At 41.8% G+C, this 16,443-nt stretch overlaps 2 protein-coding genes across 4 annotated transcripts in view; one reads left to right on the top strand and one right to left on the bottom strand.

Moving 5' to 3' along the window:
• The window catches only part of peak1 (pseudopodium-enriched atypical kinase 1), a 94,335-nt gene that overhangs the window by 59,340 nt on the left and 18,552 nt on the right, over positions 1-16,443 (top strand). For all 3 annotated transcript variants that reach the window (XM_079346280.1, XM_079346279.1, XM_079346281.1), the window contains one exon: positions 9,529-13,068. In XM_079346280.1, the coding sequence (XP_079202406.1) occupies positions 9,662-13,068 (3,407 nt within the window). In that variant the 5' untranslated portion in view covers positions 9,529-9,661. The remainder of the gene's footprint in view (positions 1-9,528; positions 13,069-16,443) is intronic.
• Positions 12,271-16,443, bottom strand: part of LOC306825499 (excitatory amino acid transporter 3-like) — a 213,831-nt gene continuing 209,658 nt past the window's right edge. The window contains exon 14 of the mRNA XM_079346284.1: positions 12,271-12,284. The gene's annotated coding sequence lies outside the window, so the exon portion shown is untranslated. The remainder of the gene's footprint in view (positions 12,285-16,443) is intronic.

The raw sequence follows: 16,443 nt of genomic DNA, 5'->3' as shown, positions 1-16,443 counted from the left end.
CCCTGGATGAGCAGAGAAAATCTGAGGAAAGGAGGTGCAGCCCGCACTTCATTAACTGCAGTCAGACTGTCCTTCCACAAAGTCCTGCAGCGCCGAACCTTTAACTGTTCTGTTCTGTTTGTGATGCCTCCTGCAATGACTGTGAAAAAAAGATTTAGAGTGGTTAAGATTTGAGTGATTAGAAAGTAGAGCCACACATTGGCCGTGCGGATCATTTTCAGTCTGCAGAAACATTTGGTGTAGAGGTTAAAGAATTACATTTTTCGATGATTTGGAAATGTTACGTTTTAGTAACATTAGTTTTTTAGTTTTAGTTTTTTTTTTGTTTTTTTTTAAAATTAATTTCAGCAAACAAACTTTTACCCAAAGCAGCTTACTTTGTTTTCCTGTCTCACACACATTCTGGTTTTAGTGTCCATGCTGGCACCAGGACACGTAAACATGAGGCCTGAAGAGGCTGAGGATGAAGCCAGCAACCTACTCTGAGATTGGTAATCTATATTTGAAGCTGACTTTTTAAGTTCCATTTTTTTGTCAACATAATGATTGAAAATGTTTTTGTTTCTCGAAATACTTTCCATGCTGAAAGTAAAGTAATTTAGAGAAAGGAAAAAAACACTCTGAGAAATGTGTTTCTGAAGCGTCACCTTTCATTTGAGAAAATGACACTTGGTTACGGCTTCTTGAAAAGGTTAGTCGATGGATATCAGCTCTCTGTGGCCATAATTCAAATAAGAGAGGATGTGGTTCGGGCCTCACTTTGCTGCTGAACAACAAACATCGTTTGAGGGATTTTAATGTGACACCGCAATAAAACGTGATGGAGCTTTCTCCTTTAAAGAACATTCAGTTAGAGACACTGATGCCTCAACACAGCCACAGTCCACAGTCTTCTCCCACCGCTCAGTCCTCTCCGTTCAGCTCCCGCCCTCACATCTCCTCTGCTCTCGTCTGTCCCACTGCTCCGGCTGTCTTATCAGTTGAGCCCTCTGCCATAAAGCAGCTGAAAATCCCATCTCCCCCTCTCTCCTCATGGCTCCAGCTTTCAGCATCAGTTATTCCTCTATTATGTTCCAGGCTCAGCGAGCTCTCACTCCGTCTTCATAAACGTGCTCCGGGTGGGTAATGAGCTCCTGTCCTCATCACACTGACGGTTCTCTGGGGGGGGAAAACATTGCCTCTCTGTGGAGACGTGGCTGTGGTAGAACTGGATCAGAAAACTCAACGGGTGATTTCTCTGTTTGGTCTTCATGCTTGGCTTCTTTATATCGCAGTGATTTATCCTCTTTATCTTTCAGTCATCATTTTCTTTTGCATCTTTCTCCCCATTCCTTCACAGCCTGCTCTCTGTATCTCTAAACAACCCAGAATCATGAGCTGAATATGCAAATATTGTCCTTAAAAAGCTCCCATACTTTGTGTACAGATGAGAAAAACTGTTTTATCTAAGTATACTTTGGATTTGCGAAGGTGACACCTATTGTCTCCTAACTTTGGTACAGACCGTTCGTATGTTTTCGTATATTTTTGCATATATCCTTATTTTTATTTAAGGATATATCAACAAGAAAACCTGAAAATAAAGTAAGAGGAATCCTCTCCTGAAATGATAGTACTTCCAAAGTGACTAAACAACGCTATAATGGCCATCCAAAAACATGACTTCAAAAGAAATGTGGCAGTGAAAAACACATGTAAGGACACCATCATCATTTTGCCTTCTCTCCATGCTGCCAGTGTGACTCAGCATCACTTTAAGCAGGTGGAAAGGGCCACACAGGTGAGCTCTGGGTGGTGGTGCTCTCCCGTGGCTGTAAAATGCACAGTGACATTCTTGCAGTGCGTTTCAGACTCCAAATGCTTTGTCTCCATCAGAGGGAGTGTTGCTCTGCTATGTCACTTCACTGAGCTCCACCTGATGGGCCTCTGGTGCACAGGACTCTTCTCGAAGATGAAAGCATGTTGGGAGGTGAAAGAATGCTTTTGATACTCAGAAACAGAGTGCAACTATTTCAACCAAGCAAAGCCACTTGATGCTTTATTCTCTTATATGTCAATATAAGTCACTGAATTTCAATGAGAAATACGACTTGCTGAAGTAAATTCTTAGTGTCCATTCATTTTTATTTTTCATTGATTCAGATTTCTACATGTTTCAAGTTCTGACCTGCTGATCCAGATCATCTTTATTTGAAAACTATAATTGACAGAAAAAGAAAACATTATTTGTAACCTTTTTTCATGTACCTTTTTGGCTAAGTAATCCAAAACTGCACCAGATTAACTGACCGTCTCTCATTGTCATGTAAAACCTGCTCCACTCTCTTCCGCTGCGTTCTCCCTCACTCCTGATGGGTTCATGAATTATCCATCTCCTATTATGCTAACTAATTAGCCACCGTGTCATCATGCCGTTGCTTCCAGTCTCTCACCTGTCGGCCTCTCTGCTTCAGTGAAAGGTAGTTACTGTATGGCTACAAACAGTGTGGACAATGTTGTGTCTTCATTAATGAACGTGATTGAAACAAGAACTGGCTGAGGTGCTTTGAGTCAAAAAGACCACGTGTTGGGAAACCGTCTTTGTTTATCCTCCAGTATGAGGGTCCTTACTGCTGACATGTCAGCTTGTGTGTATGTTGCCTTCATGCCGTTTGTAAATCTGTGATCGGCACAGAATCGAGTGTATGGGTGTGTCCGGGTCAGAGGGCTGACCAATCACAGCCCAGTCACCAGACGGTTGATTGGTACACCTGTCTGGATTAAAGTGTTTAAGATCGAGCGCCGTTTTTCTCTTCTGTTCTCTTATTGCACTCTCGTTTCATACACTTTAAAGCTAAGATGAGTGCAGCTTCAGTGCACACTCAAACGTATACTTAAACTATTTATTCTCCTTTAAAAAAAAAAAAAAAAAAAAAGGTGGCACACAGAGGGAAATGTTTAATGCAAAAGTTTCACTCGGGTAGCTTTCAGTAAATGCAGTTGTACCCCACAACGTGTACAGGCGGAGTTATTCTTATCTCGAGTCTTTGGCTCACTCAGCAGTCTCATGGAGCGCGAGTCTTGGTGGTCCTGCAGCACCCAGTAGCAGGAGGTGTGTGATATCTGGCACTCTTTCAGACAGTATTTGGTGATTTCAGAGCAGAAGCAGATGGTCACATATCGAGGACTGCTGCTACAGCTCATCTGAACACATTTAGAAAAAAAAAAAAAGAGAGCGAGAGAAACAAACTCACTCTGGAACTTTCCGTCATTTTTGACTGTCTTTGTTTTTAACAAGGGAGAGCGTTGTTGTTTTGTGTGGTGTTTTTCATATGTGTGCTGGCTTTGTTGTTTTCAGATTGTTGTGATTGAGAGAAAGCCACAAGTCACACAGCTGGATTTTCTGCATTTTAGAGGGGATATGGGATTGACTCGACATGCAGGCGTGACTCTCTGTCCATGCATGTGTGTGCTGTTTCGTGTGTGAACGCTCGGCATGCTGCGGCTATCTTCACACAGCTGTGAGATGGCTTTATATCTTTGAGGGGCCGTCCCCTCCGTTCAGACTCTCAGGCAGCACAGATGGGAACTCTCATTCAACTGAAAACAACGACTACAAACGATGCTACAAGTTTATTCAGGTCGTTTAGAAGTAACTGGATGTAGAGGGGAAAGCATCACTGGAGTGATTGAAAATCAAGCAGCAACTATTTTGATACTTGATGATGAGTACACGTCATGATTGACATGCAGATTGACATTAAAATCGTCAGCTGCAGCCTTTATTAGATGATGTCATTTTCTTCCACATAAGCAAAAGTTTGAATGACATCACTGTGGAGTTTTACCCACGGGGGGCGGGGGGCAGGTTATTCTTGTTGAAACTTTATAAACACACATTATACTGGATGACATCTGGAGCACATGCATCAGGTGTCCAACAAACATGACACGACAGCACTCAGGAGCATTTTAATGTGAAGTGTCTGGATCAAAAAAATGTAAAGTGTGAAAAGGAGGAGGCAAGGATTAGATCACATCGTGTCACAACAGGCAAAAGAAGCAACACTTACTCTTATATAATGTGGGCTCTTTCATTATTTATTACATGTGTTTATGTTTAATTCATGTGTTTGTTTCCAGTCTGGTTAGGTTTCATTTAGAGGAAACTCATTGATGCTCTTCCATCTGTATCTGAGTCTGCTGCCTTCCATTGTCCATTGTCAGGTCTTTTTAATTAACTTCGTTGGGTGTTTCTTTAAGCTGGGTATCATTGTAAAAAGAAGAAAAAATACGGGATGGAGGGAAGGCAGATCTTCAAATCTCAGAGGACAGAGCAAAAGTGAGAAAAATGTCTGAAGAAAAACAGCCTGAATCAAAACTGAGTGGGAAGGAACAAGGAGACGAAGAAAGGAGAGAGTGGGAAATTTAGAGCCAGAGGGAAAAAGACAAACAACAAAGAAAATGTTTGAAGAAGAGTAGAGTGGGAAGAAACGGAGATAGGAAGTAAAGAGCCTCAGTAAAAGGAGAGGAGGAGAGGAGAGGAGAGAAGGAAGAGAGGAGAGGAGAGAATAGAAGGAGAGGAGAAGGAGAGAAGGATGAGATGAGAAGGAGAGGAGGAGAAGAGAAGAAGGAGAGGAGGAAGAGAGGAGAGAAGGATGAGATGAGAAGGAGAGAAGAAGGACTGAGTGCAGTCTCTGTAAATTGATCATTCACCTTTTACATCGATACCTGCCCCAGAGAGAAGACTTAGTGTACCTGTCAAAATGTTCTTGTCTTCAGCAGTTACACACACACACTGTCTGTGTACATTCATGCAGCTTTTATCATACAAACCCAGATGTACTTTCTGTCTACATGCTGTAATTCATGATGCTGTTGTTGTAAAATGTGTTTTGGCCACGGGAGAGAGACAGCTCATCTCTCTGAAGTGATCACTCTAATAACTCATCCTCTCTAAGTCTCGGATCGTGTGCCTTAAGTGGCTCATAATGAGCTTTTCATTCCATTTGTTAAATAACAATTAGATTTTAGATTAAAGGAGGATGTGTTTCTCTTTCTCTAACACAATTAGTAGCAAAACTGTAGAATAACGGGAAGAACATTTGGCCAAAAAGGTTCATGATTTAAACATGTTGAGCTCTTTAGTTGGTATGTTAAACCACTGACTTCAGACAAAGATCTATTGGCTATGTTCAATTGTAAATGTATTTTTCTGAGTGAAAAACAAACAAAGAAAACGTTTGGATTCAACTGTGACATTTGTACAGTACTGGCAGCTCGTTGAATTCATTTCTAGGATTATTATTTTCCAGTAAAGACCGAAAAAGGATTTTCTCTATAAATCTCATCAGTGTGCCTCATTGAAACTAGATAATAGAACTTTTCTCGTCCCCTACAGACAAATTCAATCCTTTAAATAGGCAATAAAATGTGTAGTTCCAAAAGTTTAGCAATTAAACTTTCACATTAAAAAAACATAAGCTAAATCAGTGTCTTTGGACATTAGCTATAGGCTATTAAAGGCTGTAAGATTGGCTTGTACCCAAACTCTCCCACTGATCTGGAACAGAGCAGAAAGTTTTCTGTCTCCTGTCCCTGCCTGAGACACACAGAGGACAAACCTGAGACCAACTGTGCATCTTAAAACAAGTCTTATCACAACACGTACCTTCAGAATGTTCTGAAAACATTAAGTTAATAACACAGACGTCTCTTCTTTATGCACATTGTTTTATTCATATTCTGAGCACACGTTGACCTTCTCTTACAAAGCCCAGTTCTCCCTTTTTTGAGAGCTGTCATTTCTCAGCTCAGACACATTTCTTTATACGTCAGAGATCAGTTTAGATGAAGCACATCAGAGCCTTGGCTTCATCAAACATGCATGACCAGGAAGGCAGTGGTAAACATAAACAAGGCGGAAGGGAATAACTAAGAAGTTTCATAGATGTTATGTCTTTTTTTTTTTTTTTAAGAACTAATATGCAATATGTCATCATGCTTGAGTCCAGTGTTGGAAGTATTTTTCTACAACTCCTTAATGTGAAAGGTGCAGTAAGAAACACTTAAAGAAAAGAACCGGCAGAAATCTGAAGGAAGAAAGAAAATGTGTGAAACTACTGCACCCTGTTTTTCCAATAATTGCTTGGCTTGCTTCTTAGTGCTGCTGCTCATCTCTCCAATCAAAGATGCTGCACAGTCACACTGACAAACACACACACACACACACACACACACACACACACACACACACACACACACACACACACACACACACACACAGGATCAATGACACACTGTCAATACAACAAGAATGAATCAAACATCCTTATAGTATCGTGTGAGTGTGTGTTTGCTGACACATTTTCTAGTTGATCCAACACATCCAGCATGTTGGACTGACATTCTCTATTCTTATTCATCAGCGTTGTGTAATATCTGTTACATAATGAAAGTAAAACAAAAATAGAAGGCAATTATCTGGCTGATGAATAGCCATGAGTAGAAACACTTCTGTTGCAATAAGTAGAACTACACAGAGCAAACACACTGGACAAAGAGGATTACATAAGAGAGGGGAATTGTTTGTTTCAGGCCTTCTCCCTCTTCTCTGTGGTGTCATATTTTAATGAAGTGTCCCGTATTGTGAGCTGTGTGACCTCAAATCACTGGACTGCACGCTTTATGAAAGGATTGTCAGGCAGATGGGATTGTAGGTGTCCCCTAGGTATAACCGTCATCCCGCATTAAATGTTGTTGTGTCTCTTCAGTTTCAACACGGCACTACTTATTTTCTTTCCTTTTTTTTGCCTCTGGCTTAATGAGGAACTAAAATACAAGTTAGGATTGCTGGAGCAGTTTGGAATCAGCCATGACTGTGCAGGAAAGAAAAAAACGAAATCAAAACAGCAACAGAATATTAATGCAGGCTGAGAAAGAAAAAAGAAAAAAAATCTGTCATATCCGTCACTTGTTTTTGTTTATTTTCGGGCTTTCTGTGCTATTATTCAGAGACGGGAGAGGAAGCGAGTGGGGAATGACATGCGGGGGGTAGGAGCCACATGTTGTATTCAAACCTGGACCGCCTGCTTGGAAGACTGTGTCCTCCGTACATGGGACCTGCCCACTAACAACAAGGCTGGGGTTTATGTGATATGCTGTATGCTATTATCACATAACACCAACACACTTAAAGCAGAATCACATGTTTGAACTCACTAGGAGCTGCTTTCTATTCTTCTCTGTATCTACATTTGTGAAAGTAAACATAATGAGGACGCTTAAGTTGATTTTTATTGGAAACTTTTTTCCTCTTCCACCCTTCCCACAGTCAGTCTGGGAGGAAGTCATTTAGATGAAATGAGATTCTGACTCATACCATAAAAGAGGTCATCTTGTAACATTGAAATATTCATGTTACCGCGTCTCATTGGAAGCCTTTGTCTGCTTTCTGTTATTTTTGCTCGTGTGAAAAATATTTGAGCAACAGCTGCATTACAGCTGTGCAAAACAAAGTCTTAAATTTGTCATGTTTCAAAGCGGTTGGGGGGCAAAGATTTCAGAACATTATTCTTGAATTGAAAAGGAGAAAGTATTTTTGCTTCGTCTAGGGAGTGTCCTTCATGAAGAAAAAAGTCCATAAAGTGTTGGAAGTCTACCCAGAATGTTGTAGCACTCACTCGTCCTGTCACTGATGAGTTTTGATAAATATTGTTTGAATTACCGTCCGAGTTTCCTGTGAGGATGTGACGTGCGTGGTGTAGTAGGATAAGTCGTCCACCACCCATCATGACTTGGTCGGCAAATTTTGATTTACTACTTCCTGCTTTATTGTGTCTGGCCCCTGAGCAGGTACAGGGTGTTGTCATGGTAACATCCTTCCATACAGGATCTGACACCTCTGGCCTTGTTAGATGGATGAGAAGACAGATTTACCCTTCCCTGTCGATATCAGCCCTTCAATGAGTCATGCCTGTTGATGATGAAATCCAGGGTTGGGTCATCCATAAAAAGAATAAAATCATTGCACAAACCTTTAGTCTCTGCTGTTTACTTTAACATTTAATTCAAACAGAAGTGCACAAATGTTTGATTAGCTATTCAGAAAGTCTTTGTACACTTTATTGTGGCTATTATTTGTAACACTGAAGGTTTAAAGATGTTCCCTCACACTTATAGCTATCATAATATTATACCACCATCGAATTACTTTTCAGAACAGGCTTCGGTTGTAGAAATAATGTGATTGCTGTAAAAGGTTATGTAACATTTAGATTCCTTTGTGATATAAAACACAAGTTCATCCTCCACTTATTATCCTTTGATCCGATGGGAATTTAACAGCTTGCTAAAATTGCCATGAGAAAGTGAGGTCAAACCTGACGAAGCATTTAAATACTAATAGAATTGTCTATTAGACCAGATAGCGGTTGAACTATTGAACCCAACCCCACTTTTTTTGTCGGAGGACTCCGCTTGTGTGTGATTTTTTAGAAAAGAACTTCTCTACTTTGTAATCAAAAAAAACTTTGCAACACAAAACTCCCTTTGCCACTGGGCAAGTCAGGATAACAAGACGTGTCTAATGTGTACATTCTGGAGCTGATAACCTGAGGCCATGCTTGTGCTGGAGCAGTCTTTGTTTTCTTACAAAGACTAATGATGTGATTGTTTGAAAATGATTTCTATAGAGACAGATATCATGAAATACAACATGTCCATTTAAAACAAGTTATTGCCACAATAACAATAATAATAATAAATGTACAATAGAGTTAATGTAAATGTTTAGTTCTTTTTCTGCAATTTACTTCCACTAAAGGATGTTCCCTTGTCTGGCATTACACTTGTTGCTTTGCCCATACAGTATGCATAATTGTCCTATACAGTTCTTACATTTCCAGCCATTTTTTTTTACTTTGAGTGTTTCCTTTGAATTTGTGGATCTGAAATACTGCTTTCACATCATTTGTCAGACTTCACTGCGTGTGAACCATGGTGTGAACTCTTGATTTCCATTCTCCATGTAAGTTACCGTGACACTGAGGGTTTGATTCAATGATAATATCAGTACCTTTATCTCACCTAAGCTTGGGTGAAACAGTCAACAACAACAACACAGAACAGCAATTCAGAAATAAGCCCTCTTAATCCTCTTCACTTCTGCCCCTCTGCTTCCCAAGCTATAAATGTCCAGTTGAGGGTGAGGAGGGAACAGTTGACTGCCTCTCGGAAAGATTGCTGCTGAGTAGAGAAAGTTTGCCATCTAATGGAGACATTTTAGCACTACCCTTCTATTTTATTTTCTCTCTTTCACACCTTATGTCTCCCAGTTTCTGCTCCAGTGTATGAGTTTTACACTACTTCAGTGTGCTGTCATCAAGCTATTCTGTAGGGCAGGCATTTTGGTCCTGCATGGGCATAACTTCCATGCTTTTTTATTTTGTATTGGTGATGGTTTTATTTATAGCAATACATTAAATCAAGTTGTTTTGATTTGAAGGAATTTTAGTCTAATTCACCATTTTCTCTTCTTCTCTTTTTCAGGTTCAGTTTCACAAAGACTAAAGGCTGCCAGTGTTCATCTCCGCTACACTACATTTGGTTCCTGTAGCTGGTAGCTTTATGGAGGGGTTTCCTGTCCACTGATTTAACAGGCTGCCTTACTGGACCAGCCGCCATGTCCGCCTGTAGCACCTTTACAGAGCACGTGTGGAAGCCAGGCGAGTGCAAAAACTGTTTTAAACCAAAAAGTCTGCACTGTCTGGCTCAGAGTAGTGGAAGGAAGCCTCCGTCCGAGCAGAGGTCGCAAAATACTCAGCAACAGAATCCACCTTCTGCAGGTGCAAGAGCAAACCCTAACCTTACCAACAACTCCCAGAGGGTTAGCACTGGCTCTGCACGCTCAGGACACTTTCGTCCACCTGTGGCTAAAAAGCCAACGATTGCTGTTAAACCCACTATGATGTTACCCTGCTCTTCTGCAGGACTGGATTCAGATGGCAACTTACAACGACCACCAAATGTGACAGAACCGGGCAAAACATCAGCCTTTACCGTCTGGAATCGCAATGGACTGAATCGTAAGAGGCCAGGGGGCCCCAGCAACAACAATGAAGGAGAGGATGGCAGTGAAGAGATTGAGGGTTATGGCCAACTAAGCCCCAGGACCCCTACTGGAAATAACAACAGCAGTGGATTGACAGATGTCTTGAAAGAGATTGCTGGGTTGGGCCCTAGCTTTAGCCCCACACCTTTTTCTGGTTCAAAGGACTTGTTTTGGGGACGAATCGGTAGTTCATACCGACGGTCCTTGGAAAGAGGTCTTCCTGCCTCAAGCTGTCTGGCAATGGGAAGTGGTTGTATAGGTAGTGGCGGCACTGCTCAAAAACAGGTGTCCCTAAGTGATAGCACCGAGATCATTAGCACAGAGGGTGGTCGCTTTTGCTACCCAGAGTTTTCCAGTGAAGGCGAAGATGATGAGGAAGATGACGATGAGGAGGAAGAGACTGAAAGGGATGATGATGATGATGATGATGATGAAGAACATGAGAGCTGGGATGAAAGTGATGAAGAGTTACTTGCCATGGAGATACGTATGCGAGGCCAACCTCGATTTGCACATTTTCGTGCTGCTACATTATCACCAGTTCCATTTGCTGCTGGGAAAAAGTGGAATACTGTGCCGCTTCGCAATCGCTCGCTACAGCGGATTTGTGCAGTGGACTATGATGATAGCTATGATGAAATCTTGAATGGATACCCCTCCATGGACTCTAACGGAGCACTTCTTCCCTATGCGCCCCATGACATGCAAGGCAGTGGTTTCATATCCAATTCTGAGTGTACAACCTCTCCAGAATCCTCTTCATCTCTACCTGAAGACTCCAGAACAACTTCAAGCAGCGGGAGCAGTGCCTCATGTGCGTTTCGAAATGGCTTACATTCACCAACATCTTCTAAGACATCAGTCCCCTGCACTTCCCCTCCAAAAAAGGAGCCTGTCCACAAAGCATTGAGTCCGCTCAAGGTGACCGAAACACACAAAGCTGTCCTTGCCATCAGATTGGAGGATCAAGATGGCAGAGAAGGGATGCCAATGCCTCAGGCTCTCCCAGGTCAGCCAGTCACTATCAGCTTTAGTCCCACAGAGGAACAAGCTAAACCATACCGTGTAGTGAATTTGGAAAAATCATTGATCTGTAAGCCTTACACTGTAGTGGATGTGTCAGCTTCCATGGCCAGCAAAGACGAACCAATCAAAGACTCTACTGCAAAACCCCAAAACCTGTCAATGCCTTCAAGCCCTACGTCATTCTGTAGCACTCCTTTAGGTCAACCCCTTTCTCCAACCTCCCTTATGTCTTTAGCCTCCCCTGTGCCTCCATCCTCCACTGTATTGCCAACGTCACCAACATCTGTGGCTCTTCCAACTAACTCCCGAAAAAAATCAGGTAACATACGCTACCAGGAAGTGTGGACTTCAAGCACAAGCCCTCGCCAAAAGATTGCCAAAGTGGAACTTGGGGTTGGGAGTAATCACGGGCCCTCCTTTCCTACTCAACACTGCAGCCACAAGTCAGCTCCCACTTCTCCCATTGCTGGGCTATCTTCCTCCCGAACTGTACCTGTGAAATCCCCCAACTTGTCGGAAATCAAGTTTAACAGTTTCAATAATGCAGGCATGCCTCCTTTTCCTATTATTATTCGAGACGAGCCTGCCTACGCCCGAAGCTCCAAAAATGCAGTTAAGGTACCTATTGTTATCAATCCAAGTGCTTATGACAACCTAGCTGTTTACAAAAGCTTCTTGGGACTCAGTGGGGAACTGCCACAACCAAAAGGCGTCAGTAGTAGGGTCACCAGCCATACTTATGAAGAGATCGGATCCTCTGAGAGTGTTCAGTCCTCCTCAACAGGGAAAACAATGTCTGGTAAAGGCACATCAGAAAGAGCCTCTTATGATGAGATTACAGCTTCGCCTGAAATAGTGCCAAAAGCCCCAAATGTACAGCCTAGAACCACTACAGACTCTAGCACTGTGACCAGCACTGTGATGAGCTCCACAGTTGGAGCTCTCTCTCCTACTACAACAACAAATTCCCATGCCATTACTGCAAACCTTCCCAAAAGCAGCCCCACTGGCAATGCTGTTACACGAACTTGCAAGACAAGTGAAGACACTTCTAACAGTAAAAATAATTCTGACTTAGCTGTGGCCTCTGGGACAGTGGGAAGCCATAGAGAGGAAGCCAGTGCTGTGCTTTTACAGATTGTGGCCTCCATCCAGCCCCCTCATTCTCCTCCAGATACACCTTCAGAACAATCCAAAACCCTGAGTTCTGAGGAGCTTTATGCTCTTCCACCTGATGCTATGACTGAGACCCTCACCAGACCCAAATCTCTCTTTTCTGTAACTGATGGCTGTATTTCTAAGCCCAAGAAAGAAACCCCTTCTAAAGTTTTGTCTAAATCTCAGAGCGCCTCTGCAGCTGTACCACTCTCAAGCCCACGTTCAGAACCCAATGCCCCCTTCCCCCCTCCTAGGTCAACGTCTTCCCCCTACCATGCTACCAACATCCTCCAGAGACATTTTGGCAACTGGGCCAAGAGTCCAGCGTCCAGTTCTCCTGTACGGCCGAATGAAGGAGAGCTAAGTCCAGGTGGAGAGGGGAGACGCGTTTCAGCAGATAATTCTAAACCCAAACGCTGGATCTCCTTCAAGAGCTTTTTTCGTCGACGGAAAGATGAGGACGAGCAGAGAGAGAGGACAGAACGAGAGAAGGAAAAAGGGAAGTTGGTCGGGCTCGACGGAACAGTAATTCACATGCTTCCACCCCCACCGGTCCAACATCATCACTGGTTCACAGAGGCCAAACCAGAGGATCCCACCCAGAAACCAACCATCATCTTCACGTACAAACCGGAAAGTGGCAGCCCCCCTGGTGACGGAGAACTACGAGTGGAGGAGTGCAAAGAAAACACAGAACTCACATCGGATCAGAGCAAAGAACCCAGACCTCTTAGCCCAGGGCAGACACCAGCCACACACGACCCCGGATGTGATACCACGAGCAACGACTTAAGGTACGTGTCCCAGAATCCCTTTAATTCAGTCCTCCTATAAGAAAAGATTATTTTTATTTTATAGGATTTTATTTCCCTTTTTAATATTACAAATATCAACACTTTTCACATAAACAAAAACAAAAGATTCAAAATCTTACAGATGAGACAAGTCAAGAAGACAAAAACATGTCACAAAGCGGATCTGCATTTTAACAGACTTTTAGTTTGTTTGGGGTTTTTTTTACGTCATTTTAACTTAAAGGCTTTAAGTTTTTAACAAGCCTACATAATTTGAACTTTCTTTCTTCATCTCCTCTTTTTGATATGATAATTGTTTCACACACAATACTGCATTACTGTTACTAACCATGAGCATTCGTGCGACCCTAACCCTTTAAATTAAGACTCTAGAAACCTTTGCCTTCTGCTCCTCGAAAGCTCCAGGGAAGCTCCTCCACTGATCATTCACATTACTCATCACACATTCTAGACGTGTATGATCCTAATTTGGCATGTCTGCTCGTCCACTTGCCCAGCCGTCTCAGTAGGCTGTACAGTCTGTGTGGTCTCTTCGCTAATGTCATCTATTACTTGAACAGCAGGCTCTGTCTCAGCAGGAGGGGACCCCAGTGTGTTACAAGTCATCCAACAGCAGTACATCCAACCTTCACTCTATTAATCACGCCTCTGATGGCCTATACCTGCCTCAGTCTCAAACACACACACACACACACACACACGCACACACACACGCACACACACACACACACACACACACACACACATTCATGGTAATGAGTCTACGTGGCAGTCAAGTATTTCTGCATATTAAGTCCATTATTTGTCATTTACCTGCTATTGCCCTTTCTGTTGAATTTCTTGGGTCAAGTTTCCTGCAGAGTGAATAATGGTGGCACACAGATAACCTACAGTAGACGTGACCGATTCTCTGTATTGTCTGCATTTAATCATAAGCACATGATACTCGTGATAATGAGCCTTCTTCTTTTTCTAAGAGAAGTTAAGTGCTCGGATGTGCTCAAAGAAAGTTATCATTTAGATGAATGCTGCAGTGGCCAAACAAAAACTAATTCCTCAGAGAAGCCTTTACTTGTACTGAAGGTGTTGTTACTCATGTGGGCTATAGGTCATTACCCAGATAATACATTTATGAGCTGAAAACATTCCTTTTGCTTTCGTCATTGTTTTTTACCGAACAGTCTATTAACAAGCTTCCATTTATGTTTGATATTTTATCTACATGTATTAAACTTTTGGGATTAAACGGTCTGCCTTTGTGCGTAATGGTACATATTAACCACAACCTAACTTGATAAAGTACAGATAAATCAATTCTTGTGTAACTCATACCAGGCACGGTCACTGTTCTGTCCTTGTTTGTTCGACGGCATCAGACGTGGACAGTCTTTAGATAGATTTTTTTTTTATCCAAAAGAGTTTCTTTCCTGGTTCAATAAAGGTTAAGTAAAGTAAAAAAAAATCATTTGTGGTCCTAGCACGATGCAAGTAAAATGCAATTTGCAAATTTAGTGCCAACTGAGTGACAGATGAGTAAATATTGCCAAAGTGAGTAAGTGACGTTGTGTCAGAAAAAGACAGCATATTTCCATAGACTCTGATGTATCTTTGGGTTTCCCAGACTATATTATATTACCCACTCATGCTATTAGCCATAGCTCCTAAAAACTGGCGTCACATCTCATCCTCCCATACAGTTGACCTTAAGTGCACCTTTTTAATTTATTTTTTCCACACCTGCTCTATTAGCCTTTCATCTTAGCCTGTCCTTTCTCACCTTGTCGTATCCCTCCCACCATTCATATCATCTGGATTGGTTTGAAAGTGCTTCACTGAATCACATCCACTTTGTCAGGTAACTTTTTTCTCCTCTTCCACTCTTTCTTTCCACATTTTCCACCATTTGAGCCTGAAGCACTAAGATTTCTGGATTATTTTTCTCCGTCATCCTGTCAAGAGCTTGGCCTCATTCTGTCTCTTTTCTAGTTTCCCTGTTTTTTCTCACCTCCTCAAGTTTCAGCTCTCGTCATCTTTTCTTTCAGACGTCCATTATCTCGGTAACTAGCTGTAAAGAAATCAACTACTCTCTGCTTTTGTAGAAATTCAGGATGTCGAGTTAATATTTTTGCTTAAATTGAATATATAATAGTGTACTTACTGTTTGTAGTTTAGTTTGCTACTCTAACTATTTGTGAAACGGTAAGAAGTTGGTGTCCTCACCTTCTTTACTCACATTACCAAAGAAAACTTTGGTCTACACCATCTCTAAACTAAGCTCATTAGCTTGATTCAAATAACAACATAGCTTTTCCATAATTGATGACATAAAGTTTACTATTCAGAGCTGCAGCAGTGAGAACGAGCTGATGCAATATTCCTCTTACTAAATGTGTCTCCATCGAGCAATAAACATCTGGCACACATCCATTTTAACATTTAAACGCTTGCTGAAGTGTCATATTAACAAAGAAAACCTTTTCATTGTTTAAGCTTGTACTACGATATTTTCAGTAAATAACAAAAAGACCTATGAGGAATTCTATTTTCCACTGACCAAGTTTCAGAGTTCACAGTTCGACACTTGGAGCATTTGATCTTTGGTCTCCTCTGCCTTATTGTCCTTCCTGCTGTCGTCACCTGCTGTGAGATTGTCAATAAGTAACTAGTTTATTCCCTCACTGCATCGGCAGTAGTTCACAGTGTAACTCCACTGTCTCTGTCCTGCCTGTCTCATATCTCATATTGGAATGTGTGCTGTTGGGTTGACACAAATACAAAATAAAGCGAGACCTCTCTGATGATGCATACACTTCTGTAATGGAAGAAGAGCCAGAAATAGAGTCTGCAGAAAAAGTGTCATTTGCCTGACAGACAGTGCTACAATAATAAATGTTAAACAGCCAGGAGGCCTAATTTACCAGACCTTTAAATGAACTATTCTGGTTGTTATTGTCATTAAAACAGCCGTGGGCAGCTGTGGATCAGTGGTAGAGTCGGTCTTCTCTCAACCAAACGGTCGGGGGTTCGATCCCCAGCTCCTGGAACCACATTTCTGATGTGTCTCAAAACAAGACACTTAACCTCAAGTTGCTCCTGCTGTTTCATCTGCGACATTTAAATATGTATGACTGTGATTATTTACTTCTGATGGTCACTTTACATATTAGCCTCTAACATCAGTGTGTGAACGTGTAGGTGGTGACCTGCAGTGTAAAAGCACTTTGAGTCATTACAAGACTAGAAAAGAGTTCAAGCTCAAATCCATTTACAATTATCTACAAGGGACCTTCCATTTTTTGGTAAGTTTTGTTGATTTGTACATTTTTTAATGAGTGTTTTTCCTCACAGTAATGG

Source organism: Symphodus melops, assembly GCF_947650265.1.
Source record: "Symphodus melops genome assembly, chromosome: 6".
Classification (NCBI taxonomy): Eukaryota; Metazoa; Chordata; class Actinopteri; order Labriformes; family Labridae; genus Symphodus; species Symphodus melops.
This window is presented reverse-complemented; position numbering and strand designations above follow the sequence as displayed.